Source organism: Ptychodera flava, chromosome 10 (genome assembly GCF_041260155.1).
Source record: "Ptychodera flava strain L36383 chromosome 10, AS_Pfla_20210202, whole genome shotgun sequence".
NCBI lineage: Eukaryota > Metazoa > Hemichordata > Enteropneusta > Ptychoderidae > Ptychodera > Ptychodera flava.
Window position 1 is genome coordinate 28442477 of NC_091937.1, and position 27028 is coordinate 28469504.

Sequence of the window (27028 nt, forward strand, 5' to 3'; positions counted from 1 at the left end):
TATGCAGGCTTTTGTTGACAAATTGAATATCATGTGTTTCAGCATGCTGTAGGGAGACAAAAGGAAACTGTGTTTGATATACTGATTAGAAATATTGAAAAAATTATCAACAGTTGCAGCTTCTGCCCCGACACTAGTTCTATTTGTATGGGATTTTTTTACAACAATTCATACATTTTAAGACCTTTTCGGGACAAAAGTAATGCAATGCGACAAAATTGTTCTAATTCTTGTTAAATTGTTACTAACATTAAACAATTGGACGATATTAAATGCTAATAAATTTTCATTTAATTGCCGGCCAAACCTTGGAATCGTAAAACGTAACCCCAAAATTTTCAGGTCCCCTATAGGCAGAGCAAAACTTTCAGGTCCCCCTCTACTACCCCCCAAAATTTTCGATCCCCCGTGACTTCCTCTTGTCCCCCTAACTGTTTTGTGAACGCAGCCTATCGTCTTAGTTTACTTTATTTGACGTCTACTGAATCCATTCTTAAGTTATGTGACAGTTGTTTGTGTCTGTGGCAGAGTTATCTTATCTGGTGATTTATGAGTGACCATCTATCTGATCATAAACAGTGAAGAGTTCGCATTAACATGGCAGGGAAGGTCAAAGGTAAGATCGAGTCTTTGTGAAAAACTTCAGTTATTTCACAGGTACATCCATAGCACGCAATGCCGAATAAGAAGGTTTGTCTGCAACCTGAAGTCAATTGCCTACACTAGTTGCGAGAACCTGTGACTGGGCTCGTGTATCACACCAGACTAACGCACTAAGTTAAAGACAGAATGGGCTCCATGGATTTCACAATACTACTGCCAGTGACCGGTTGTTGGTGTGCATTCGTATTAATGCCCGTGGATAAAATGAAGTTTCATCAATCGTGGTTAATATTTTCAAATGGATAAATTTTTACTTCCTGCCTAGAGTTAATACACTTTGAATTTCGAAGTCACTAAATTTTAAGGAATATCTTAATCCGAACTTTGCACATTGACCAATGATTTAACTTATTGATTACGAAAGAGAATTATTTCTAAGTTTGCCCAAGAAAAGTTTAAAATTTCTTCTTAAAGTAGCATATTAACTGAGTTAATTTTAAAATTAATCGAAAATGGAAGGAAAGGACGGAAGCGTACTCGTTTTCTATTCTGCTAAGTGTACATGGCCCGAGGTCCATATATCTTTCTTTCATAATTATGACTTTGTTTGTGTAGCGTCTATTTACTGTCTGTTCTGTGCTGTTTTGTGTCTATGTTTACAACTATTGTCTTGCGAATTCTGACCTACTGTCATTGGATTATGGATTGGTATGATTGCGATTATTTTTCTTTGACCCAACTTATCCCTGTTACAGTCCCCTTAGAACTTCTCCTTTCTTAGATTTGTACGCTGTTAACGTTTTCTCTGCAGCGCAGGCTTCTTTCAAAACGACCATTGTGTTTTCCTCTATCGAAAGTCAAATTTCAATGCGTTCAAAAAAGAAAAGAAAAAAAGGGAGATGATTACGACGGATGATCAATGATACAACTTACTGTCATTGCTCTCTGAATATAACCATGCCTTGATTAACATTCTTTGATCGATCATGTGGATATTATTTCGTCAACTTTCACAGTCAGAAAGATGATACTGTGCTGATAAACTGCGAGCTTCAGCTGTAATGCTGACCAAAGTGAATGTCGTCATGGTTTGATGTGAAGTTTTATGTGACGTGCAAGCGACGACGTATTCCATATCATATAATGTCTTTATTCATCTTGACAAACATACTTCAATTACAGGGTTGCTGGAACGACTTAAAGATGGAGAGTCGGTACTCGTCGCAGAGGGATATTCGTTTCACCTCGACAGGTTGGGATATTTACAGTTCGGCACAGCAATGCCAGAGGCGGTCCTCTACCGTCCAGAGGTTGTGAGGGGTGCTTACAGGGATTTCGTTCACAACGGAAGTGACGTGGTGCTCGCCTATACGGTATGTACTAGGTGAAAGTCCTCAATAAGCCAAAATAGGTGCAACAAAACCGTGTACTGAACTACAATATCTTCTTTCTCGTGGAATAATCAACGGAGAGTAATACAGACACGGCTGTATTCCACCTCAGGAAAACATCGATAAAACGAGAAATCATGTTGTTCAACAATTAATAAACAGAACCTTATCATTCGATGGATAGAATGGAATTCGTCAATTTTAATCCTCAAATGCGTACCTTAAAGAGCCTTAAAAAGTTTGTTTCCCAAGAAATGGCTTGACCTTTCAGAAGTCCCTTATATCGTAGTGTTACTGGTAAACAAGTGCCTGCTTCAAAGTCTTGTTAATAAGCAGTCACTATGGTGATAAGTCTGGGAGACTGTAGACCTTTCGTTTCATGAATTTCAATGGATTCTTCTTCATGGCTGAATTTACTAAAAGTAATGCGTGACGCGCCTTGGGGACAGCTATTCAGACTTTCAAAATGTATCAAACCCCTACCGCTCTACCACTTGTGGGGGCTCATTTTCAAGATGGAAGAAGTTGTTACCGCCTTAGTTTTTAGAAAATCAAAAATTTTATTTATCCCTATTTCGGGAAATCGTAGGTAATTTGTCTCTCTGGTACCAAATTTTGCACGACGCCTGAATTTTACTCTTGCTTTGATAAGATAATGGTCGAAAGTTTCATTGAGGAAAGATTGAGTGGAAGTCTTTCACTTTCGAGGCCCATATTATCTTAATGGACTGCAGAAATGCTGTTAGTTGATATGACAACTTCTTTTTCTGATAACACGATTAGTTAACTAAGTTGGGATAATTGGATCTGCATATTTTTCAAATTTCCCAAGAGTGTAAGGTGCCCTATAGCTGAATGTTGCAATATTACAAATTACTCATTAAAACAAGTGTATAAAAAATAAGAAGACGAGCTTACATTTGCAGATTGAACCAATATTACTTCATCAACCAATTATCCCAAATCGCGTTTCTTACTACAACAACACACACAAGCCCATCCCCACATGCATAAACCCCAATCACATGAAGGTTTCGGATTCAAAAAGGACAGGGCTTCCTGCGACAGTATGCTGTGTGAACTCCAAATTTTTACCTTTATTAGTTCAATAAGCCCTCTGTAGGTGCCCTCTGGAACTGTTTGTTTTCCTCGCGTCGTTTAGATATTTCATTCTTTGACGGAATTTGGACTTCATTATCAGGGGTCTCATCGCTCGATAACATCAAATCACTCATTATGCGTTTATGTAACATGTATCCGATAAGGGTCTCAGACTGGTTTATTTTGCAGTTCTTTCGAGCGTTGCACAGTTTACCAAATGCTTTCTTGTGTTCATATTCCATAGTATTATGCTACACGTATTAAGGCACGCCTAACGGGAATAGAAGATTCATTGGAACAGATGAATCGGACAGCCCTTAAAATTGCTCGGGAGGTTGCAGATAGCACAGGCACACTGATGGCTGGCAATATTTGCAACACAAATATGTATCAACCAGACAATGAGGCAAGAAGGGAAGAAATATGGAATATGTTCAAGGTATGGTTTTCATTTTGTTTTACCCCCCCCCCCCAATTAGTCTGATAATACTATGCAAGTTTTAAGAAAATATACTCCTTATCTATCTATCTATCTATCTATCTATCTATCTATCTATCTATCTATCTCTTTATCTATCTATCTGTCTATCTGTCTATCTATCTATGTACTATCTATCTCTCTCTCTTTCTCTCTCTATATATATGCAATATATATATATATATATATATATATATATATATATATATATATATATATATATATATATATATATATATATATATATATATATATGATTGGAAGTAAGGTCAATCTTAGAACAACCTACCGTTCTACAGATCTTTTCGTATATATATATATATATATATATATATATATATATATATATATATATATATATATATATATATATATATATATATATATATATTGCATTGGACGTCCTAGGAGAGAGGAGTTGAAAGAGAGTTGGTATACACTCAATGATTTTAATATACTACAATACTACTTGACGCTGTGAACAAATAAATAATGCTTGACTACCTACATTTTCGGTAGAAGTTGATTTATAAGATAAGGTGATTTGTCATCTGTACTTTTTACCAGTTTGGAATGGGTTTAATGACAAAAACTGCTACTTCCAGAGTCTGTATAGAGTTATGATATTAAAGGGACATTGTCGCTATCTTTTGGCCCCTTTTACCCGTATTGTTGCAAACGAGCAGTTGGTGATGTTGTTTGACTTTTTGAAAGATGTCTAAAAATGGTCGACCATAGACAACTTCCATCCCATTTTGCCTACACTGTGTAGAAAACCTCGGGTCAGAGGTTTTAGATGGGTTACTGTTAACCCCTGACCCGAGTGTACACAATGTAGGCAAAATTGGATCATCCCATGGAAGTTGTCTATGGTCGACCATTTTTTAGACATCTTTCAATAAATCGAACGACATCAGCAACTGTTCATTTGCAACAATATGGGAGAAAAAGGGTCAAAAGATGGCGATAATGTCCTTTTAAATACATAAACATGGCTTACTCACCTTGATATTGCACCAGTAAGCAAGGAAGTCTGCATAATAACAACCAGTATCGTGCCATAAAACTTGCATAGAAGCAATGAGTGTAATAATGTCGACCGCATTTTCACCCCTGACACAGTGTTCACATTACAACATTCATCCATACAGGCTTAGTGATTGCAATATAAAGGTACTGGATAAGAATGTTGTAAATTCAATGAATTACGAAAGGTTGTGAAATCATCACACAGGAAATGATTGAGTGGGCCGTAGAAGCTGGAGCTGATTTCATCGTTGGTGAAACCTACGCACACTTCGGTGAAGCTATGCTGGCTTTGAAAGCAATCAAGGAATTTGGCAAAGGTACGGGATAAATCTTTCCAGTCAACTCGTACGCCCTGAGAAAACAAGGTTATACTTTATGTGTTATACTCTAAAGTAGTAGAGAATGTAATAACCTAATGTTGATTTAAAACTACACCGTCTCTTATCACTGTCATGGCACAACACAACTGACAAAGGAGAAGGGCTATGTCAAATGTATAAAACGGTAAGGTGTAAAATACAGCTGCATATGATAACAAAGGGGAGGATGAATGAAATATGATCAGGTCTGAGAAAGCAGTTGGGAGACGAAGTCCTCTAATGCTAAAGATGACTATACTCCTTTATTACTGAACTAGTAATAGACAGAGGCTACATACAGTGAAGCCTAACAATTGGAAGAGAGACCGTGCATACGTCCAGTGACATGAAGTGTTTCTGTTGAGGGTAGAAATGTCTTGATTTCGGAAGGTGAGGTTTCCCGAAGATAAAGAAAGTGTCTTTGAGTCACAAGTAAGGAACATGACGGATTAGACAAATTATCTTAGCAGATTTAATCTCTGGTTGGTAAAATAAACAATGATAGGAAGAGGTACCTCAAAGCTAAATCTTAGAAGGAATGTTATGTGAGTATCAATAGTAAGATACTGTACTAACAATGACGAAATACAAATAATGTACTTCCTAGCAGAGGACCTGCTTTCGGAATATACTGCAGCAAAAAGTCTACATAGCAAAAGGGGTAAGAAAAGACCAAAGAACTGGCTTTACACTACCTACAGCGAAATTTGAATGTTACTTAAAATACAGGCAAAACAAAACTAATATAAAGTGCTAGTACGTTACCATCGTTTAGTTCTTCCCGCGCCAGGCTTACAGGTAGCTGATTGGTTGCAACAAGTGTACTGTACGATACAACGGATACATACACAGTAATATATATAATGTGTATAACTGTGATAAATTTTGTTTTATTTAACTACAAGGAATTCCCCCCTTACGCGTTTGCCTATTGGGCCTGCGTGGAAGAGGGAATTCCCCACTGAGTCAGATATAGTACAGAAGGCCCCCACTGACATGTCTATACACGCAGCCACGCTATTTATAAACACACAACATGTATAGACATGTACGTGAGGGAAATTCCATGTGAGTCATCACCATCAAACTAGCCTATATAAAGGCCCCTTCGGAACGGAGTGTTGTCAGTCAGTCGACGGAAGCAGAACCGGAGTCCAGCTGATGTAAGTATGTGAAGATATGCGGCATGACTGAGGTATATGTCGAGGGGCTTCCCGTTTCGATAGGCTTCGAGTGTTGCTTAGCAGCCTGTGATGTCATGACACAGGTCTGTCATTCTACAGTTTTTCGGAACGGTTTTCATGAAAATCCTATCGGAACGTTTCTACAGAATTTTTTCTGAATGACTCTCGTTAACTAAAATAGTAAAGACTTTAATCTACTATCTCAAACAGAGACCTGGGCATCGCTAATAACATACATGAGCAAATATATTATCATCGTGAGCGTCGTCGCCAGCCTTAACTGAGGTGTCTTTCTTCAGGATTTCAAGCTGTATTCCATCTTTTGTGTTCATTACTCTTAATCCATGTCCATGAAATTCAATATCTTTAAAACTACGCAGATCGATAAACAGACATAATTTATTCTTCAAATAATCAACTTCATCTATATCAATTTCACACCAATCTTTATCTTCAGCAAAATACCGTCGTGTTTCTTTCCAAAATTGTCTTGGTAACATCTTCTGAGCGTATATTTTGTTCGCAATACCCTCAATCATTACAGACACAGATTCAATGGATGGATTAAAGAAAAGTTCACTGTTCAGTTCTAACTGATTCTGATTTTTAGTGAAGAGTATCGCGATACCTCTCATGCTACATCGTGGTACATTTATATTTTCATTGATAACCGTGGTTGATTCTTTGAATGGGATTGTTCTAAAATAATGTAAATGTTCGTAGAGAAAACTTTTCCCACTGTTGTAATAACCAGCAGTTTCTCTCGCGAGTGTTTGATCACTTAATGTCTCATATTCCATTTGAATGTTTTTTAATTTATAATTGGGTGTAACATTATTATTACTGACAAGTAATTGGGAGGCGGGTGCAAGCGTAATTTCCCATTCAATATGACTCCTTTACGCTGATGGATATGCAACCCCATGACCTGTTATGAGGGGATGAGTCAAACGAATAGCATATTTTGTTTTATATGTGTCAAAAAGTAAATGATCGTCCCATTTTGTAAGCCTGTTGTCATCTGCATCGGCCGCGCCACTTCTCAATTTTCTTAGATTTTCATTCTGAATTCCATACAGTGTCATGTTCGTTCTCTCCTTTTCATGTTTGAAGAGATCACGATAACATTCAATAAGGTTATATTTATTCAAATTGAAAAGTGCCTAACCCTCAAATGTGAGAACCATTCGCTCCACCAAATTTTTTGCAACATTTTGCACTACTCGGTTTTCTTGGTGACCCATTACTTCGAGATCAAAAACCAGGTCGAAAGTATCTGGAACTAGTACTACTCCGCTTTCTAACTTTGGACATCGTATGATAAGTGTCTGGCCTGGATCTGCCTCACTTGGATTATGAGCAATCACATGATGAGTTCTTTCTGCTTTCGTTCCCTGCGGTATTCGGTTGCTGAAAGTCGGTAATAATGATCTATCGTATCCCATTTTCGTGCACTTCGTGTATATAATAACTCAGAAGAAAAAAATTCAAAATAAATCACATCTTTACATAAATATTTCCGTCTGATTGAAAGATAAATCGATTACCTGTGTCGCGAATCAATCGAAGAACCCAATATTCTTGTAAATATATGACCTCCTGGTCATCATTATCTATCTCTTGGAATACGTTTATGAATTCTAGTCGCTTAAAGAAGTTAGTCTTTTGACATTCCTTCACGAAAGCTAATATGTTATGATATAGATTATCATCTTTGAGTCGAACACCTGGATTTGCTTGAAGTATATGTCGATTTACTCGTCGGAGTTTGCACCATTCCAATTCGACAGAGAAACCAAACAGGTCTTTATTTTTAGAAAGAAACTTTGTAATATTCTTTTCACCAAACATGCTTGGTCATATATTAATACATAAATAACATAATTTTATTTATTATCCATACGGAGTCGTCTTCAGAATTTATAAGACTCTGTATCAATACATAATTTTATTTATTATTCCTACGGAGTCGTCTTCAGAATTTATTAGACTCTGTATCAATACATAATTTTATTTATTATGACTAATGTTAAACCAGTTAAAAATATCCATAGCTGTTCTCCAACAAATCCGACCACCGATCCTGCTGTTTTTAATAGAAAACTAACAAGTGAACCGATTAAACCTGGTATTGCAGCAGCACTTTTTGCGGCCAATGTTTTTAACCATTCGCAAAATTTCTTTCGCTTTTGTGTATACTTTGGGCGGACCTGAACCCCCTGTGTTTGCGCCAGTTCCTGCTGCTGCTCCTCCTCCTCCTTTAGTCACAGCCAGGGCAATTGTTGATATTGTCATACCAAGGGCAGTCAGTATTGCAGCGATTATAGTACCATTTCGTTTAAATAACTCTGTCAGCTTCAGCCTGAGTGACAATTCTGGATCGGAAATTACATCACAAAGAGACCTAGTCGACGCCAGTCTTTCACGTGCCCCACTGATCATATCATGTTGTACTTCAATTCGATTATTAATTTTTGCTAGTCTTGTTCTGAGTTCGGGTGTAAGTTCTGTCTGCTCTGACGTAATTTTATCTCTTTCATTGTAAAGCTCATTAAGACGCATATTCGCCATCTTTAATTCATCAACAAAAGCTCTGTAGTCAGGGTTTAGATTATTCCATTCATCGATTTTATTTTCTATAGTATGTATTTCATCGGCATTATCGCTAAAATTTACTCGTAAATCTGTTATTCTATCTCTGAGTTGTCCAATGTCGTAGGGTTTCAGTCTATCGGCCTGCCTTTTCAGTAATATTTTAACTTCATTATCAGTCAATTCTGGTACCAAATGTGGATCTATTTCAAATAAATCTCTTTTAAATTCTGCAGCTCCTTTACTTTTTATTGAGGAGATCATTAAAGACTTATTGCCTTTATTTGATGTCAGCCTGGCGTCTCGATAATACAGCTCTCCATTCCTAATACTAGCATTATTATGCATTAATATTCGTTTATGCTCATCAGTAATCTTATTAGCATCTAAGTATTGGTCAGCCATTTGTTTTGTAATTTCTACTCTCTGTCCAGTCAAACGATCCACCTGTGGACTCCGCGCGCTTGAGCTGGCCTGGAAAGGGTCGGTGTTTGCAAAGACATCATCGTCTATAAAGTATGTTTCAGCAGCAGTAGCATCATCATCATTTAAATTTGCATCATCGAAATCCCGGAGTGGTATATCTTCTCCTCCTTCTGCCATATTGTCTCTCTATATTACTACAATTATTTTTTATCATCCCTCACATATACAGTAAAAAGAAATGCACGTCTCAGTTGTTGAAAGTGTTGAACAATTGGCAGACTATATCGAAAGAACCAGCGCCACATATCGACGAAGTTACAAATTAATGGGCAGAATTGATATGGCTCTTAATGTGACTAAGGGAATTCTTGTAAGTTCAGCTGTCATAGCAGCAGCAATTCCGACAGTTCCAGTTCTTTTATCTTTAACTCCTATACCAGGTGTTATTATTGATGTAATACAAGGAAAAACAGGAGTATCAAGAAGGCAAGAGAAATATAAACATTATTACGTTCAATATAAACAGCTGCTTACACAAATACAAGAAAAAGGCGCAACAACAGAAAATGCCTCAGAACTTATTCAAAACATATTTCATCAGGCACTAGAAATACAAAAACAAGAAGGATTTAGTCCACCTCTAGAAAGATACATATGTCATTATGGATTAAATGGATATGAAATATAAAGTTAACTCCGTTTCTATTCCGAAGGGCGTTTCTATTCCGAAGGGGAACTCCGTCCTATCGGCCATGTTTCTGCCAGCCATTCGCCCGTGTCTGGATTGTATAACTGCACACGTTTGATATCATTTGGTGCCATCATGATTTTACTGCGCTTTTCACTACGGATTTCTCCAGGTTTTTTCCGTACAAACTGCACAAAATGTGCCTGCTTGGGCTCCTTCCCAGTTTCAAACAGATCCCCATAGTCTTCAAAGTTCAAATGTTTTCTAACACAAACATCTTTTATCCCTTTATTTTTTTTCGTCTCGGAAGTGGGAGTTCGAAAAGCATACACTTTCGAGCGTATGCCGACAAAATCAAGAATAGGTTCTCCATTCAACTCATCTTTAAATTTACCTATCACCTTTTTATTAATCTTTGGAACTCCCGTCCGGTCTTTTATACCACTAGTATCATATATCGTTTCCTTACCATTCTTTTCCACATCTTCTCGGACTATATCATTGAAAGTTGTATCTGCAGAATGAAGAGGCACACTGTAAACAAAACTGTCAGTATCTATGTAGGCTAATCGTATTCCAGGGAACTGCTTTCGAAAGTAATTGTAATGCGTCTCATACATAAGCAGCTTAGAAAGTTCGAGTACTGCCGCGCCAATGAAAACTGGCTTTTTATATTCATATTGATCCCTTTTCAGTTCCAGTAGCACAGTGTCGCAGGAATCGGCATCTTCTTCAGAAGTTATGAGAGTTATATGTTTCATCTTTGGATTATACTTCTGAATCTTTTTACGACCACTATCCGTACCGTTCCAGCCCGAAACAAATTTAAAATTTCTATACTTTCGGACATCTTCTATTGTCTTGCGGAACATTGCATTATTCATCAGCTTATAGAAATTCTTTTCGAAGTCAGTTTTCCCCTTTGCCCACATTTTAGTGTTAAAGTCAATATATTTCGCGAGACACGGTGTCTCTTCGAAGGCAAGCGCCCGATGAATCTTTTTCAGCCGCATTCCCATCCGAAGATAGAATTCAAGCAACTTATAATGTAAGACGTATCTATCTCTGTCCATAAGACTTGTAATCAGTCAACTCCCTCCGGCGGTAGCTTCCTGCCTCGGAAATTCGTAGTGATGCAGTGCGAGAGGTAGATCGGAATGTTCTTCATGTAATTCAGTTGGATATTCTAAATCTACTTCTAGAAAACTTGGCGGAAATCTAGCGATGGGTCCCCAATCCAAGCCTGCTCCGCCTTCCCATTCTAACAATTCTTCCATCGTCATCCAATGAAGTCAGCCCACTGGCATTGCCTGACTCATTGCCCAGCCATAAAGATTGTTAGCATCGAGATATTTTATTTCGGTTAACGGTTTCTCCAGATCGTAATCCCCGTAAGCCGGATGATTTGTCTGTAAATAATGAATACTACACTGGCTGATACCACCTCTAATTCCCCTCTGAATGAAATTCATCTGCTCAGCATCTTGAATTAGTTTAAATTTATTACCCGTGTAAAGTAACATAGCATCCCATGTCAAGCCGGGCGCTGACATATAGTGAGCTGGGTCTAACTTATATGCTTCTAAACATGTGTCACGGAAATTTTCGAATATATTAGCAAGAAGGAGAACATCCGTCTCACAATAGAATTCCATATAATCTTTAATCGTCTGACATCCAACTTCGTCCCACACCTTCAATGCATGTTCGTAATCAGACTCAGAAATCCCCTCTTCCGTTAATTCGCTATAAAATTTGTGTCGTGGTGGGAGCTGGTCCTCTTCCAATCGCTCTGGAGAATCTAAATATTCATACGGAAAGAAACCTTTCGCTCGCTGAATGTCTGGGTACGAAAGTGGTACTGCTGTCCATCCATTCTTTGGTACAGTCTTTGCCAACTTCGCGAGCGACCCAGACATCAACTGAGCACTGTCCATAAACTTTATAGAAAAGAAACGTTTCTTTGTCTCCCTCCCCCCATCGACAACAATTGAGGCGTGAAAAATAAATGTTTTCATAAGACACATAATTCCACCATTGCCCGTCTTAGCTATGATATTTGGCTCTGGTTCGTCAACATCCCTGATTTCATGTATTTTTTGTAAAATAAAAGAACCATCGTATCCCTTGAGGTTGTGAAAGTATATAGGAATGGTTCTTGATGGGCGGCACTTTTCACAATAAAAAGTCGTTCCGATAGGATCCTTCACTATTCGGTATCCGGCTTGATCTCCACATGCAATACAGTCTGGATCGTTGTAATTAGAAGTATCTTTCATCGGTTTTATTTTCCAATAATATGATTTCGAATGATTTTCAGCCCTTTTCTTCATATCCTTTAGAAATTCTGTAACACAATCTGTACCTGTGAATGTTCTTTTACTAAAAACTTTCGGCCCCCTACCGAACGGTTCCGGCCTGGCCATCGTTCAATCATAACATACGAAATACAAATTGGAATGTGTCGGCCGGTGTCCTTCTCAATAATTGCCTCAGTATCTGCGTAGATAACGTAGGGACAAGGAACCTTCTTCTTATGTCCTTCGAATTGACACACTTCCTTAGGAAAAACTGGCTGAGCAGTGTCTGTTCCACAGTACACCTGATGTATTTCTAATTCTTCTGTTGATGCAAAACCTTGCTTACAAACCATACAAATACACTTCTGCCTGCGCTCATTCTTTCGATTACTGTTAGAATTAAGAAGGCGATTTAACGCAGTAATTGGTACATAGTGGCCACTTCCGTTCCGTGAGGGGAACCCCTTTCAGAACCGTTCCGAAAGGGCGTCTTCACCGACTATCAGTAAAATATTTGCTATTTGATCCCTATCGCCTTCGGCTTCGCTCCGATAGGGGGCTTCGCCTTCGGAACGGGCTCCGCTACAGCTACTATATAGCACAGTTATGTCGGACGGGGCGGGATCATTCTCGTAGATCTGAAATACTTGGAGTTTGATGCCTGGATTTCCCTGCTTGAAGCGCTTGAATACAGTCTCATCAGCGGGCGTAGGAAATTGTATTCCATCAAAACAGTAATCGCTCATAAATGGAGTGTACTTATTCCATTTTTTTCTAGTCTGTCCACATTTCTTTTCACGAAAGTGGGGGTCACCTAACTTTATACTTGCTACAACTGCGTATTGAAAACAATTCTCGCTGCCGAAAGGAAGAATAAGATCGCTCACACAATGCTTATTTTTTAACCATCCGGGAAGTTGAATCCGTTCCGAAAGGGGGCTCTTGTGTGCCGAAGGGCGGCCGGCCCCGAGTAAAACTTCTACTAGAATAACTTCAAAATTAAGTATCTCCTCGAGAACAAGACCAGAACCCTCAACATTTTCAATTGTATCAAGCATATGGTCGTAGCGATCTATTAATTGTTTTTTCACATCCGATCCCGCTGTGCCTCGTACATCTTTTGTGTATGTATCTTTTAATTTAACAGGCAATGTACGATTTTGTGTATTACCGTTTTTCGGATCCACTAATTTGACTTCCATTTCTGTATAAACAGAGTACATCTTTCTTATTTTGGTCATACCTTCGATATCCACCAGCGTTTCGATATCCTCGACTCGCTTGACTTCAGGAAATTCTTTTCGTAAAATTGCTCCCTTGAATGCTGTACGTAATCGACGGGCCATAATAATCTTTATAATATATACTATCCTAAAAAATTTTAAAAAGAAAAAAATAATTATTCTATGATACCTGTCATCAAAATCTACTATGATATTTTTAGCAGCATTTATTTGTTTATATATCTCGCCTAATCTTTCTAAGTCGATTAGTTCTTCCACGTCTTGAATTTCTGGTTTATAAGGCGTGACACAAAATAACCTCTCAACAGTGAAAGAAAGGGTACGCTTATTTAAGCGCGGTTTAAATGCTAAGAATTCTATCTTACTACCCCTTCGGATATTACGAGGTACAATAGCAGGATTTTCTCTGGATGGCAATGGGCTCACTGCTTTAAAACCACAGTCAATTTCTTGAACTATATCAATACATGTAGTGAAATCGTGAATCCCTCTTTTAAACCGAAATTTAAAATACTTTGTCTGTGTGTCGCTCCCTTGCTTCTGATACACTTTAGATGGATTGTAAAATAATCCGCAGGAATTCATTCCGATAGGATTCTGGGAGTGAGCGGCCAGGCTTGCAGCATAGCTTTTAGCAGTGCTTGCATCGAAACTTTCACCTAAGGTACATAATATTATCAGATCGGTAAACTTTTGAAGACTCGGTAGCCAATGGACACACATTTCATCGCATGTAGCTAGATCTTTTGAACCATATTTAGGCCCGATGGGGAAAACCACTTCTAGCTCACTGTCTACATATATAATAGGATCTACATATTCACCAAATATGAGTTTGCCGTCACTGATTTGAATATTGTTTTCTCCACTTTCAAGTATTTTTATTGCATCTGAAATAGAAAGGATTGCCATTGTCTTATCGTAATATATCTTTACGAAAAATAATTTAAAAAAATTTCTATGATATAGATAGCACAAAAATGTCATACATATTTATAAATGGACCAACTGGAAGTGGTAAGAGTTACGATGCAGTAAATTTGGCGGGCGCCACCGACCACATTATTTGTGACTCTTCCATAATCCAACATCTGACTTTTTCTCGAATCCATTCCCACGTTTCCGTGGCAGCGGAAGAAAAAAAGATTGTTTCTAGAGCATTTGACGATTTACATAGTTTCATTATCATATTCAAAGATATGCCTTTTGATTACTGCAGGCAGAATATTCTGACTCGAGCCAGTACCTTAAAAGAACTAGAAGAGATTCATAAGCAGTTCAAACAGACTTTCTTAGAAATTTGCAACGACTACAGACTTCCATGTTTGATAATTAGTTATCCTCTTACGCCTGAAGTTCTCAAGAATATACTTAATCCAACAATTGATACCGAGACAGTCGGGCCAGTAGATATTCCACGAGCTTTTGACTTTGGAATTGCATGGGGCGGCGGCAGCCAGGGATTTTTAATAGAGGGTTTCGACGAGGAGGAACTTGAAAAAGCTTATTATCCACCTGATCAAGAACAACTAGAACAACCTCGAGTCTCACTCAAGAACCTACACAAACTTCTTAATGCTTGTGAATCTGTGCCGCTTATAATGCTTCTTTTGACTTACAGGCACTTGACATGATGCCGAAGGAACCCTATGGTTACCCCTACGGAACGGTTCCAAAAGGGGGCAAGACTTGGAAGTTACTTGTCTATGGCTCATGTCAGTTGTGTACATTATACTTCAACCAGAACTTATCGATAAAGCTGAACAAGGAGGACTGGAAAGAACGGACCTTGGCAACATGAGAAGTCGCTTTGAAGATCTTGCAAACTTAATATGTGCCTCCGGATCCTCCCCCTCCCCTGTACCACCTCATCCACATACTGCCAAAAAAGATGCAATAAGTGAACATTACTTATGACAATACATGATAAATACTTGGCCAGGTGGTTGGAAGCGGGCTGGTGGTAAACTGACACTTTTGGCTTTCAAGAAATTAAGGCTTGCTCCATGGTACTTATTGAATAACTTTCGTAATTACTTGCGTTAGTACCAGCACAGGAACTTGGTCGAGTACTTACGAAGTTCTAATAACATTTTCCTCTGGCTCCCAACTATTGAAACTTTCTGGATAGCCTTATGAAGTTCTTACGAAGTTCTAATAACATTTTCCTCTGGCTCCCAAATATTGAAACTTTCTGGATAACCTTTCCATTTTATCAGATAATATTTCTTTCCTCTAATTTTTTTCGTCTTCAAAATTCGTTCTACTCTGTACAGCTCGTCGGCACCAACACGTTCCGAAAGGGCGCTCTGAAGTTCATCAGAATAGAAAGTGCCAAGTATTTCCTCTCCATTCAGATCTTTTATCTTGTAAACAGGCGGCGTTCCCAATCCAGCTGCATAAACCACTTTTGAAACTATGAAAATCTCCTCTGTCCAATTTGGTAAATATCCTTTCTTGAAAGTGGTCTTGTATTTTGTAATTCGGACCCATTCTCCCGGCTTGAATTCAGGGTTAGCTCCCATGGCTGCCAACTCAGGGTAAAGTGTATAAAATGCCTGCCAATCGTTGTCCTCTGTTACGTCGACGGGTTTCATTTTGATACTTCCATGTACGGTGTTATTGTAATTCTCGAGAAGTTGTGGTAAAATGGAGAGCCAGGAACGTGTTTGTCTGTATGTGAAGTATTTCCACATCATCGTTTTAAGAGTACGATTAAAACGTTCAACGACGCTAGCTTTTTTGTCACTGTAGGTGTGAAACCAGTGAATTCCCGCCTCCTCCAACCATTTCTGCATTTTTTGATTAGTAAATTCCCGCCCCTCATCTGTCTGAAGTCTGTCGGGTTGCCTCCCGGATTTCTTAATTATGTCTTGAAGCGCCTGTAACGTATCATCAGCCGTTTTTGACTGTATCGGCCTGGCCCATGCATATTTGCTGAGCACATCGATTACTGTTAGCATGTATCGAATGTTACGATTCTCTTTTGCGAATGGTGAAGGGAATTCCACGAGATCCGCCTGCCAAAACTCGTCTATCGATGTTACGAAAACGCGCCTCCTGCCCGTAGCACGAGTACGAGGTACCGGTTTATGTAGATTATAAGTTAGCTGAGTTTTTAACCACTCCTGCACCTCTTTCTTAGGAACGTTTAGTCCGCTGGCGCGTACTGCGTCATATAATTTTTGTACACCTCCAAACCCAGTTTTCGGGTTGTAATATAATTCTCTAAGAGTACCTTCGGTCGAAGCCATGATTAGCTTAGCAGCTGTTTATATTGAACATAATAATGTTTATATTTCGATACTCCTGTTTTTTACCCTATTATACGAAAAATTGAATGTCGTACGGATGCCGTAAATGAAATACTAGTTTACTGAATGGTATACTTTTCAATTGTCTGACTAGGTCCATGGCCTCCCGTTCTGGCACCTCCATTCCATATTCTTTTATAATAGTCTTGTTGTCTGTCTTGCTCAGTGTGTAAAAAAGTACTAACATCTGTATGTTTTCCCTAAATGGTTTACTAATACTAGTATATTGTTGAGTCAGAACCCAGACAGATAATCCGTCATGTCTTGCGCTGAAACCAAGTTTGACTAAAACGTCACTGCGCTTCTTCATATCTTTGGACGAGGCGCAGTCGTCGAGGATTATTAAAGTGTTCGTGCCGGCCCATTCTTTTTGTACTAAGGCTAGTGTAACATCCACAGCATCGAGTCCGACCGGAAACACAAACACGTGGTCATCGGTGAAAATGAATCTTTTATTATACGTTTTATTGTTCATGAATGTTGGACAAATGAAAACTATATATTCAAATTTCCTTAAGTACGGACCGGTGAGGAGATCCATCACATATTCTGTTTTGCCAGAATTTGTCGGCCCAGTTACAATCATGTTGAATGGCACAGTTGCATACATCGGATCTATATACTGTACATAAATGAATCTCTTCTAGTTCTTTCAGAGTATTCCACCTACAATAGTAATGAATAGGGCTAAAGATAACAAACCAATTTTGCCGTATTCGTGAAAAGGATCCGCACCGGCGAGTGGCACAGCTGCTGCCTTCCGTTCCGAAGTCGATAAGGGAATCTGACTTGTGTCAACAGCGTCTGTCGTATTAGGTGGCCCTCCGGATCGTTCCGAATGGGGCTCATCCTGCCATTTCACAGCATCCTCTTCCCCTTCCATCTCATGTTTAGCACTTTCTTTAATTTCTGTGTTTATATCTCCATTTACCCCGAAGACCATAGATTCTGTTGCGTATTGCAATTCATTATTATAACCTGTGATTGCCGAGCCCGAAAGAATGACCATTTTAGACGATAAGAGAAGTAAATTGGGTGAAACTGCCATATCAAGTTTGACACCAGTATTCATTATTGTGTCTTGATATCGCCTATAACTGATTACCTTATCAGTATTACGAATTTCATCTTCGAGGAGAACGCCGAATTCTTTTCGGACTTGCTCTGCGCTGCCAGTATAACCCACAATGGTACTGTGAATATTAGCTTGTGTGCCAAGTATGCAATATACATAGGCTACAAGGCTTTCATTGAGGCGGGCGAGACCGGCCTTTGTTAGTCCGGAGTCTCCCTTCAGAGGAATGAAACTATTATATTGCCCCTCTGTTCAATCATTTCGGAAGAAATAATAATGTGGTCTGTCTTTGTCGGGTAGTACATGTTTTTTCTTTCCAAAAATGGTATGTGTATAGAAAACGCCTCTGTCGGCGGAGAGGAAAAAGTCATGACCATTGTATATTGTTTTTGGCTGTTGAACGGGGCCACGATTAGTGTAATATTCATAACCATAACCAAGATCTGAGTTTTGGCCTTTGCGATATCGAAAGTCGGACTTCGTTGGGCTTATATTTCCAAATTCTGTACATAGAAGTTCATATTGGACGAGATTGTATGGATTGTCACCGGCTTTGAAGACAGAGGTATCGTCTGGAAGTGCAACGCCCATTTCATGAAGTATCCGACGTATTGTAAAGTATACATGAAAACGGCAGAATGATCGTATTTGTGGCGGAAATTTCTTATCAAAGAGATGGGCGAATGATACCACAACCAGTAGTGCTGCACCATACGGCGAAATTTAATTGCTGGTCCCAGTATTTCATGTGTGGGCCGCCCAGCCATATATTACTTTCTTTAGCTGATCGATGAGTGATTACGTTATCTTTAAATATATCCCGCGGATGAAAAGTAAATTTATCTGTCGGCGTTACATATATTTCTAAGTCCATGAGAATAGGTTTTACTCCCCCGTTTGGTTTGGAAGGAATATCAGCATGCTGTACTGTCGGTACGCTCATCTTATTCAATTGAAAAGCAACTGGGAATGCGTCTGTACTCATTATTCGTGTTTCTATATACAGATAGATTTTAATGGAGGAGAATTTTTCATACTTCGGAATCGTACTAACATTCCAGACTATGTTAATACTATATTTTGGATTCAGGTTCCAAACGATTTTTTATTTTTTACTAAGAATAGATAACATACTGCAAACAATGGAGAATTTAATAAAGTCATCGGCAGCAGCAAATACGACAGCGGCCTACCGGAACGGTTCCGAAGGGCCAACCACAGCGTCGGACGCTCAATCCATAATAGAGACGAAGCCTGAAAAAATACTCTGTGACATCGCAAGTGGTCAAAGCAAGTTATTTTTTGGCAAGGAGATTTCAGTTGTGGACGCAGAAACGTGGAAAGAAGAGACTGTAATTAAAGCCTTCAAAATGTACAAAGCGAAATACAGTTCTCTTATAAGTGATACCATCACTCAAAGTTTCATAGATCTAGGAGCCCGTGCAATCAGTCAGGTAGTTCCAGTCGATGATCGAACAAACTATGCCACTGATCTTAAAAAGGATTTTATTCTAAACAGTGAAATAAAACGATTATCAGGACGGATAGCCTACACGTGGGGGCCCATACTTGCTCTAGTTTCCACCGGTTTAATTACGGGTAAACATGTAGATTTTAAAAAAATCAGGTTAAATATAATATCCGAAATAAATGGATTCAACTTCGCAAGCACCCCAAACGGTTCCAACACCGACTCAGCAAACGGAAACGCGTTCCGAAGGGGCTCCGCCGACTCCGACACCTCCGACGACTACCATTCAGAACCCTACCGGAACGGAGCGCAATATAGAGAAAATTACATTACCGACGAAAAATCCAGGGAGAGAGGCTGCAGGGAAGCGACTAGCAGAATGGAACAGGCAAAACAAGGAGAAGACGCTGGAAGCAATGACTAATGCGTTCAGAAGGGATAGCGATGCGGTAGCGGCAAACTGTATAAGTCCCTTTCGGGACCGTTCCGTAGGGTATCGCCTATGATGAAAGAACAGTGTGATAACTGGTATAATGAATGTTATCTTGTTTTAGGAATTATAGGAGTTTCATTGGCTGCATTAGGACTATATTGGAGGCGTGCTCGACATCCCCTTCAGAACAATCTTAAGCAACCAAGTCCCCTCCAGAACCATGCCGATAGTGTGCTTACGCCTGAGTCGCTTTCTGAAGCGACGTCTGAGTCGCCTTCTGAAGCGACATCTGAGCTGCCTTCTGAAGCGACGCCTACAGAGATCATACCGGGGGGGAAGAAGGGCTGAATACATAAATAGGTGGCGGGAAAGAAGGCTTCCCAACTCCAGAACGCAACGTCCCTCTACATTGTATGAGATGGACTAATACATAATTTTATTTATTATGACTAATGTTAAACCTGTTAAAAATATACAAAAGCTAGTTGGCCAGTTATTGAAATTGACTATGTTTCCATCCTGGTCTGTTCTCCACCTTCGGAACCGTTCCGATAGGGAATTCCGTTGACCTTTCGGAAATTATTTTATTTTTCTATTTTATATACGTGTCAGCAATCATGGATACTAAGACAGTTGTAAACACAATGTATGATGGTATTGTAATCGCTGGACTTACGATGGGATATCTAATGATCTCCAGCAAATTTCTGAAAATGGATATGGGCGATCCAAGTCGACCAAATTTGACTCGGTGGCTAAAATTAGGTGGAGCGACTGCTGCCGCGGTTGCGACCAAAGATCTCCTTGAACAGAAAAATATTATTCCTGCAGAACCTTATACTTTGATATGGACACCTTCGGAATGGACAGTCGAATAATAATAAATATTCATCGAACACTTATACATACAGTAAGTATGATCATTTGGATTGAAAGCAAAACAGGCAAACCGGTTACTGTTAATTTTGACCCTTGCATTGACCTTCAGAATGGACAGTCGAATAATAATAATAATAATATTCATCGAACATTTATACTTAGTAATATATACATACAGTAAGTATGATCATTTGGATTGAAAGCAAAACAGGCAAACCGGTTACTGCAAATTTTAACCCTTGCATTGACATATCACAGTTTACTCAAATAAGACTTTTACAGTGTTCACTCTTTAATTCATGGTATAACATAACTGGGACGAATAGTATATTAAAATATCAAGAAGGTGGCCAACCGAAGAAGACTAAATCAATACATCCAGGTAACTACAATATCGATACGTTGAACAAAGCAATCGGGTTGAAACAGAAAATTAATTTTGAAAAACATCTGCCGACAAACCGCGTTCTTCTAACTTTGGCTAAAGATGTTAAAGTATTTTTTAATGCTACAGGTAACTTCGCTAACCTCGTCGGTTTTTCAGATAGAGGAGATGACAACCCTGTGATAAAAAGTACTATGAGTCCAGGTCAAGCGGATTTCTTAACAGTCAATAAATATATAGTTCATTCAGATGTCGTCGATGTGACTGGAAATTATGTTTCAAGCGGCTCGGGTGAATACATACAGGGGAAAGTATCGAACTGTTTACAAATACTTCCCGTCCAGGATACAAAAGAAATAAGTGAAAAGGTCACCTATGATTTTAAAAACGGGGGCTCAATTTCCATGCCATTGAGAAAAGGCTCATATTACATGAGTTCAATGCGTATTTGGATAACAGATCAGGGCGGAAAGGAAGTCAATTTCAATAACTGGCCAACTAGCTTTTGTAGTGAATTGCTGTAGCTAACCCTATCAGCGTAGCGCCCTACCGGAACGTAAACCATCCCACGACCAATCCTCCAGCAATATAAATCATTCCATATTTCTTTTGCTCGGGACTGGGCTGATAATAATCTGAGAATTGCGCTGGCCCTGACGAAGAGTTGGCCACCACTGCTGCTTCTTCCAGGATCTCTGCATCTGTGTCTCTTAACTCAGCTGCAGCATGCGCGTCCTTTGCTTGATTTTCTCTTTCCCAATCAGCTTGGAGTAATCTTTTTTCTGACCAGACGGCACGATCATGTTCAAATTTTTCTAATGCTTTATCATGTCAGACTTTCTCTTCAATAAGAGCGTCACCATTCCCGGAAAGCTTTTGTCCAATAATATTTCCTCCTGTGAATGCCGTTGCATTTAATACAGCACCGAGAACTGTCATTCCTATAGCTGAAGCCATGATTGTATATTTATATTGTACGTAATAATGTTTATATTTCTCCTGTTTTTCCTTGTTATTACAAGGTATTATTTTAATTTTCACTGTATATAGGTTAATTATGTCTGGCCCAAGTAACTTCGGTCTAGGTACAATTCACACACAAATCTTGAGCTTGAAGATTTGAGTGATGTTAAAGTTAACAATAATACTAAGATAGCAGGTAATCATAATAAGGATTACGTCCTTCGTTATAAGGACCGTGAGAAACTTTTTGTTTTATCGGCCGCAACAGCACAGAAATATGAACATGCAGTAGAATTTTCCGAGCTTAAAGACGTCGATGAAACTGTAATTGACGCTACAAAGGCTTCAAATGATCCTACTCCTTTTGCTCTGACATGGGATGGAGATAGTCAGAAATTCATGCCTTATAATGTACCACGTAACATCTTAGATATATTGGATAGTGAAATTTCAGGTGGGGTTGATGAACCGCCAGGAACTCCAAATGTGATTTATTTTGATAGCAATGTAAACAAATATAAATTGTCCGATTTTCGCCTTTATCTTAAGCCTAATAACCCATACATTACACCACTTGGTATACCGGTTCACCTTAAAATTAGTCCTCTTAATACAATAATGAAGGCAGATAATACACTGCAAAGGTGGATAAATAATGGGGAGAATTATTGTTCATATTCAGCTAGCAAGGTTCCAGTAAGATTATTTTGAGACACAATTTTAAAGAAACTGGGTCTGAAAAGTGTGGGGGAGGAGACAGCTGAATTAACTTTACAGACAGCCAATCAACAGATGACTGATAATATGAAAATAATTGAGCATGGTGCAGTTGTTATCAAATGTGTAAAATTAGGTACAGGAGACGAGTTTGATGATTTAGTTGGAAATATTGCTTTAAAAACAGATTCAAGAACACCTTGCACCATTTTCATAACTATTGATAAAGATCGAAAAGATTTAGATATTTTTACTCATACTCAGGAAGAAAGTAGTTCCAACAACATTTCATTTGTTAAAAAAGATACAACTACTTACACTTTAGATATCAGTACCATTTATCTTAAACGTCTCATATTGTTTGAAGTATTGGTCTTCCGACATATTTTAAGTTCAGAGGAAAATTCTAAAGTTTTATCTATCGTGTGAGAAAGTTCGTACCGATAGGAACGAGAGTCATTCAGAAAAAATTATGTAGAAACGTTCCTATAGGATTTTCATGAAATCCGTTCCGAAAAACTGTAGAATGACAGACCTGTGTCATGACATCACAGGCTGCTAAGCAACACTCGAAGCCTATCGAAACGGGAAGCCCCTCGACATATACCTCAGTCATGCCGCATATCTTCACGTACTTACATCAGCTGGACTCCGGTTCTGCTTCCGTCGACTGACTGACAACACTCCGTTCCGAAGGGGCCTTTATATAGGCTAGTTTGATGCTGATGACTCACATGGAATTTCCCTCACGTACATGTCTATACATGTAATGTGTTTATAAATAGCGTGGCTGCGTGTATAGACATGTCAGTGGGGGGCCTTCTGTACTATATCTGACTCAGTGGGGAATTCCCTCTTCCAAGCATGCCCAATAGGCAAACGCGTAAGGGGGGAATTCCCTGTAGTTAAATAAAACAAAATTTATCACAGTTATACACATTATATATACTACTTACACTCTGAACCTAATGTGCACTCTTTGACTTTGAATCCACTACGTCCCTTCCTTAGCAACGTCTTCGTAAGTAAGCTTAAGGCTACAAATATGGAAAAAACAAAGATACATCATGATCAAATATGTCTACTTGAGTTCAAACCCACAACTTACGATTCCAACTCCTTCAGCAAAGAAAGCTTCAGCAAGAAACTGACACACAACAATGAATGCAATAAATAACTCGTTTAACAAATACTGCCTTACGATTGCTCGTTAAAAATTGCAAAATATCTCAAATAGGTCTACCGGCAGTCATAACCTTGGCGCCATTTGTCGTGTCAACCATAAATGGCCAAGCAATAACGGCTGATATGGTGCCTTTAGCCGAGGCTTGTAAGAAGTTGGAAGAAGCTGGTGCTGATGTTGTGGGTTTAAATTGTGGTCGTGGACCTGCCACCATGATGCCCTTCATGGAAGAAATCAGGAAAGCATGTAAAGTAAGTGGATATTGTCTGTATGCCTTTTTTAATTATGTTCATTTTCAAAGTAGTGTTAGAAGCAGAAAGATACATTGATATCTTACCAGAAAGACATCTGATAACGGCGATAGCTAGAATCAGATGTGCGACGGAAAGCAAATTAGAAATTGTAAAAGGAAGGGAGCTCAAAATAGAAAGACAAATGAGATGTGTAGATATTGTCAAGACGATGTTGTATACGATGAATACAATTTTTTGTTGGTTTGTAAATTTACACAAGATTTAAGAAGTGAAAACTTATATGTATATTACAGTGAAAATGTTTATTATGATGTTAAATTTATTGAATTGATGAAAATCAAACAAAAGTACGTGATTTTAGTCTGGCTAAGTACATACAAGGAGACACAATGCAGATCGACCTCTTTGAGAAGGCTTTATATGTAAAAGTCCTTTTGAGATGTGACTTTTGACCTTGCATTACATTTTTTGGCATGTATTATGAAACGAAAGCCGGTGGCCTAGTATATTGAAATAAACTATTCTTCTAATTGTTTGTATAACGAAACAGTTAGTACTGCTATGTCGTCCTTCAAGATGGAAGAGTTTACCGAAAATGCTCTACGTCCAACGGATATCACTTTCTCTTTTCATAATTACTGGACCGTTCAATCCATAAAAAAATCTTACCATCAATTAAATGGCATCATGCATTTGTACCAAATGTTTAGTATTTAATCAACCGATTGAAATTTGTATAAAAATCCAAATGAAGGCGAAGTTATTCAGACTGAAATAATGTTCTACACGTAGTATAAAGGTCTAGATCGTGTTCTTGCAAAGGTCATACTGACCACTACATGAGTAACGCTGCAATCAGACACTTGCCTTCGGTGTATGTTTTCGGTAATTCGTCATGAAAGACACCCATTAAGACAAAATATGCTTTTCGTCGATATTTAATAGTTGCAACATATTCGCATGTTTTCAAGAAGTAGACATTAATCATGTTTTGAAAAATAATGTATCTTACGATTATTTGAACAATTCACATAATGGAACAAATCTTGTAAAACTATTACAGGGTCCACTGGCCGCTCTGCCTGTACCGTATAGAACTACAGTAGAACAGCCTACATTTTTCATGTTAACTGACCCTGTAACAGGTAAGTCAAAGGACGTAAACGCATAATTATTGGTTGGAATTTATAAATATATATATATATATATATATATATATATATATATATATATATATATATATATATATATATATAATTCTTAAGGAACTGTCCCAGGCATAGTAAGGAAATCATAAATATATCTAACCAGTGTTTGTCTAAACTTGGAACGACAGTAATGTTTTATCATATGACAGTAATATATTACACTTCGGAATCGATAGTTTGCGATTCTAGTATGCCGCAAATGGCAGGTTGGCCTTGTTTTTATATTTTCATGTCCTACATTAGCTGAAAAACCGTAATGCAAGGTTTAGAGCAAACAAAGAATCAATTAATTTCTTTATTGAAGTCCTGGAAACTCTTCATGATAGACCACTAAATATAAGAAATAAATTTCTAACTCCACATTTGATTAACATTAAACCGGTTTGTGTTCCGACTGTGAATAAAATGGAAAGTCAGCTTTTCTTTTTCGTTGTTTTCCTTTATTTGTTCAAAGTGGTATTGGACGGTATCCGTTTCGAAGGAATAAAAACTAACACAGTAGCGTAACGTTCGAAATTGTTTTCGCACAGGAAGGAAACTATTCCCAGAAGACACTGAAGTTTCATCATGCCTTCGCGAAGACATATACCAGTTCGGCAAGCGGTGCAGGGAACTTGGTATACAGTACTTTGGTATATGTTGTGGTAATCGTCCTGTCTTGATGCGAAGCTTGGCCGAGTCTCTTGGCCGATCACCGCCCTCCAGTCGCTTCTCAGCTGACATGTCCAAGCATTACGTCTATGGTACTGACACCAAAGTGAAGAAAGACGTCGCTGATGAAAGCATGAAGCTCTACCACACCATCGGTGAAGTCCAGTAGCATATACCTTGTAGATTGCATATTACAGCAACAACGAGAACAAAATTCCAAGAGACTAAAATATTGTTAATAAGCTTTCAGCGGTCATTCACAGTAAGCGTGCGATCACGAAAAGTTAGATAACACAACATTTCAATGGACCGCAAAATAGGTTAAGGCATGGGCGTCAAACGTTATCATGAATATGCATTAGGGCTCATGAATATTTATAAAACAACACTGCATACGTGAGATAACAACAGGAAAACTACATCACATCACAAACGAAGTTCGCAACTAGAACACAAGTGAGCAAATGAATTGACAGAGCACTCACTAGTGTTCACAACAAAATGTAGCCTATGTGCACTGTGTTGAAACTTGGAACATATAGAAAAGGACGAAACATTTACGAATTTATTCCCCAAACAACCGATCATCGCATACAAAGGAAATCCAAACATCAGCGATACACTGATAAAGGCCAAAGTCCACGGCATAACAAACAAGGCGACAAATGTTGGGCCGACTCGCAGCGATTTCGAAGCTGTTATCCAATTGGTTGGCAGAATCGTACCGTTATAATGAAATAATACAAATAAACTCCCTAAGTTGCTGTGAATAGTGACAATCGACCAATCAGATATAACCTGCAAACACGCTGCAAGTCAGCCGCAAATGTTAACTAACAGAGTCGGACACAAAACGATCCAGACATAAGTATTCTAGAGATGTCAATAACATAGATACAATATAAAATTAAGAAAGAGATATATAATGGAGAGACAGTTGGTACCTCCATATTTATGTAAGCGACTGAGGAAGGAACCAGTTACGAAACGTGGGGTCAAAAGGTCAAGGTGATCTGAGACACACTTCCACGTCTCACCATGGCTTATTTTAAATAACAACCCATTTGTTAATTTTGACACTAACAACTTTACCAAATACA

The 27028-nt window shown here is 38.5% G+C and overlaps 1 protein-coding gene across 1 annotated transcript in view; it reads left to right on the forward strand.

The window, feature by feature from the left end:
- LOC139142402 (betaine--homocysteine S-methyltransferase 1-like) overlaps nucleotides 1–26228 on the forward strand; it is a 28837-nt gene extending 2609 nt beyond the window's left edge. Inside the window, exons 2-8 of the mRNA XM_070712325.1 lie at nucleotides 529–616; nucleotides 1786–1976; nucleotides 3340–3534; nucleotides 4808–4919; nucleotides 23870–24066; nucleotides 25133–25214; nucleotides 25808–26228. Coding sequence (XP_070568426.1) covers nucleotides 598–616; nucleotides 1786–1976; nucleotides 3340–3534; nucleotides 4808–4919; nucleotides 23870–24066; nucleotides 25133–25214; nucleotides 25808–26097 — 1086 coding nt within the window. The 5' untranslated portion in view covers nucleotides 529–597 and the 3' untranslated portion in view covers nucleotides 26098–26228. The remainder of the gene's footprint in view (nucleotides 1–528; nucleotides 617–1785; nucleotides 1977–3339; nucleotides 3535–4807; nucleotides 4920–23869; nucleotides 24067–25132; nucleotides 25215–25807) is intronic.
- The last annotated feature ends 800 nt before the right edge of the window (nucleotides 26229–27028 follow it).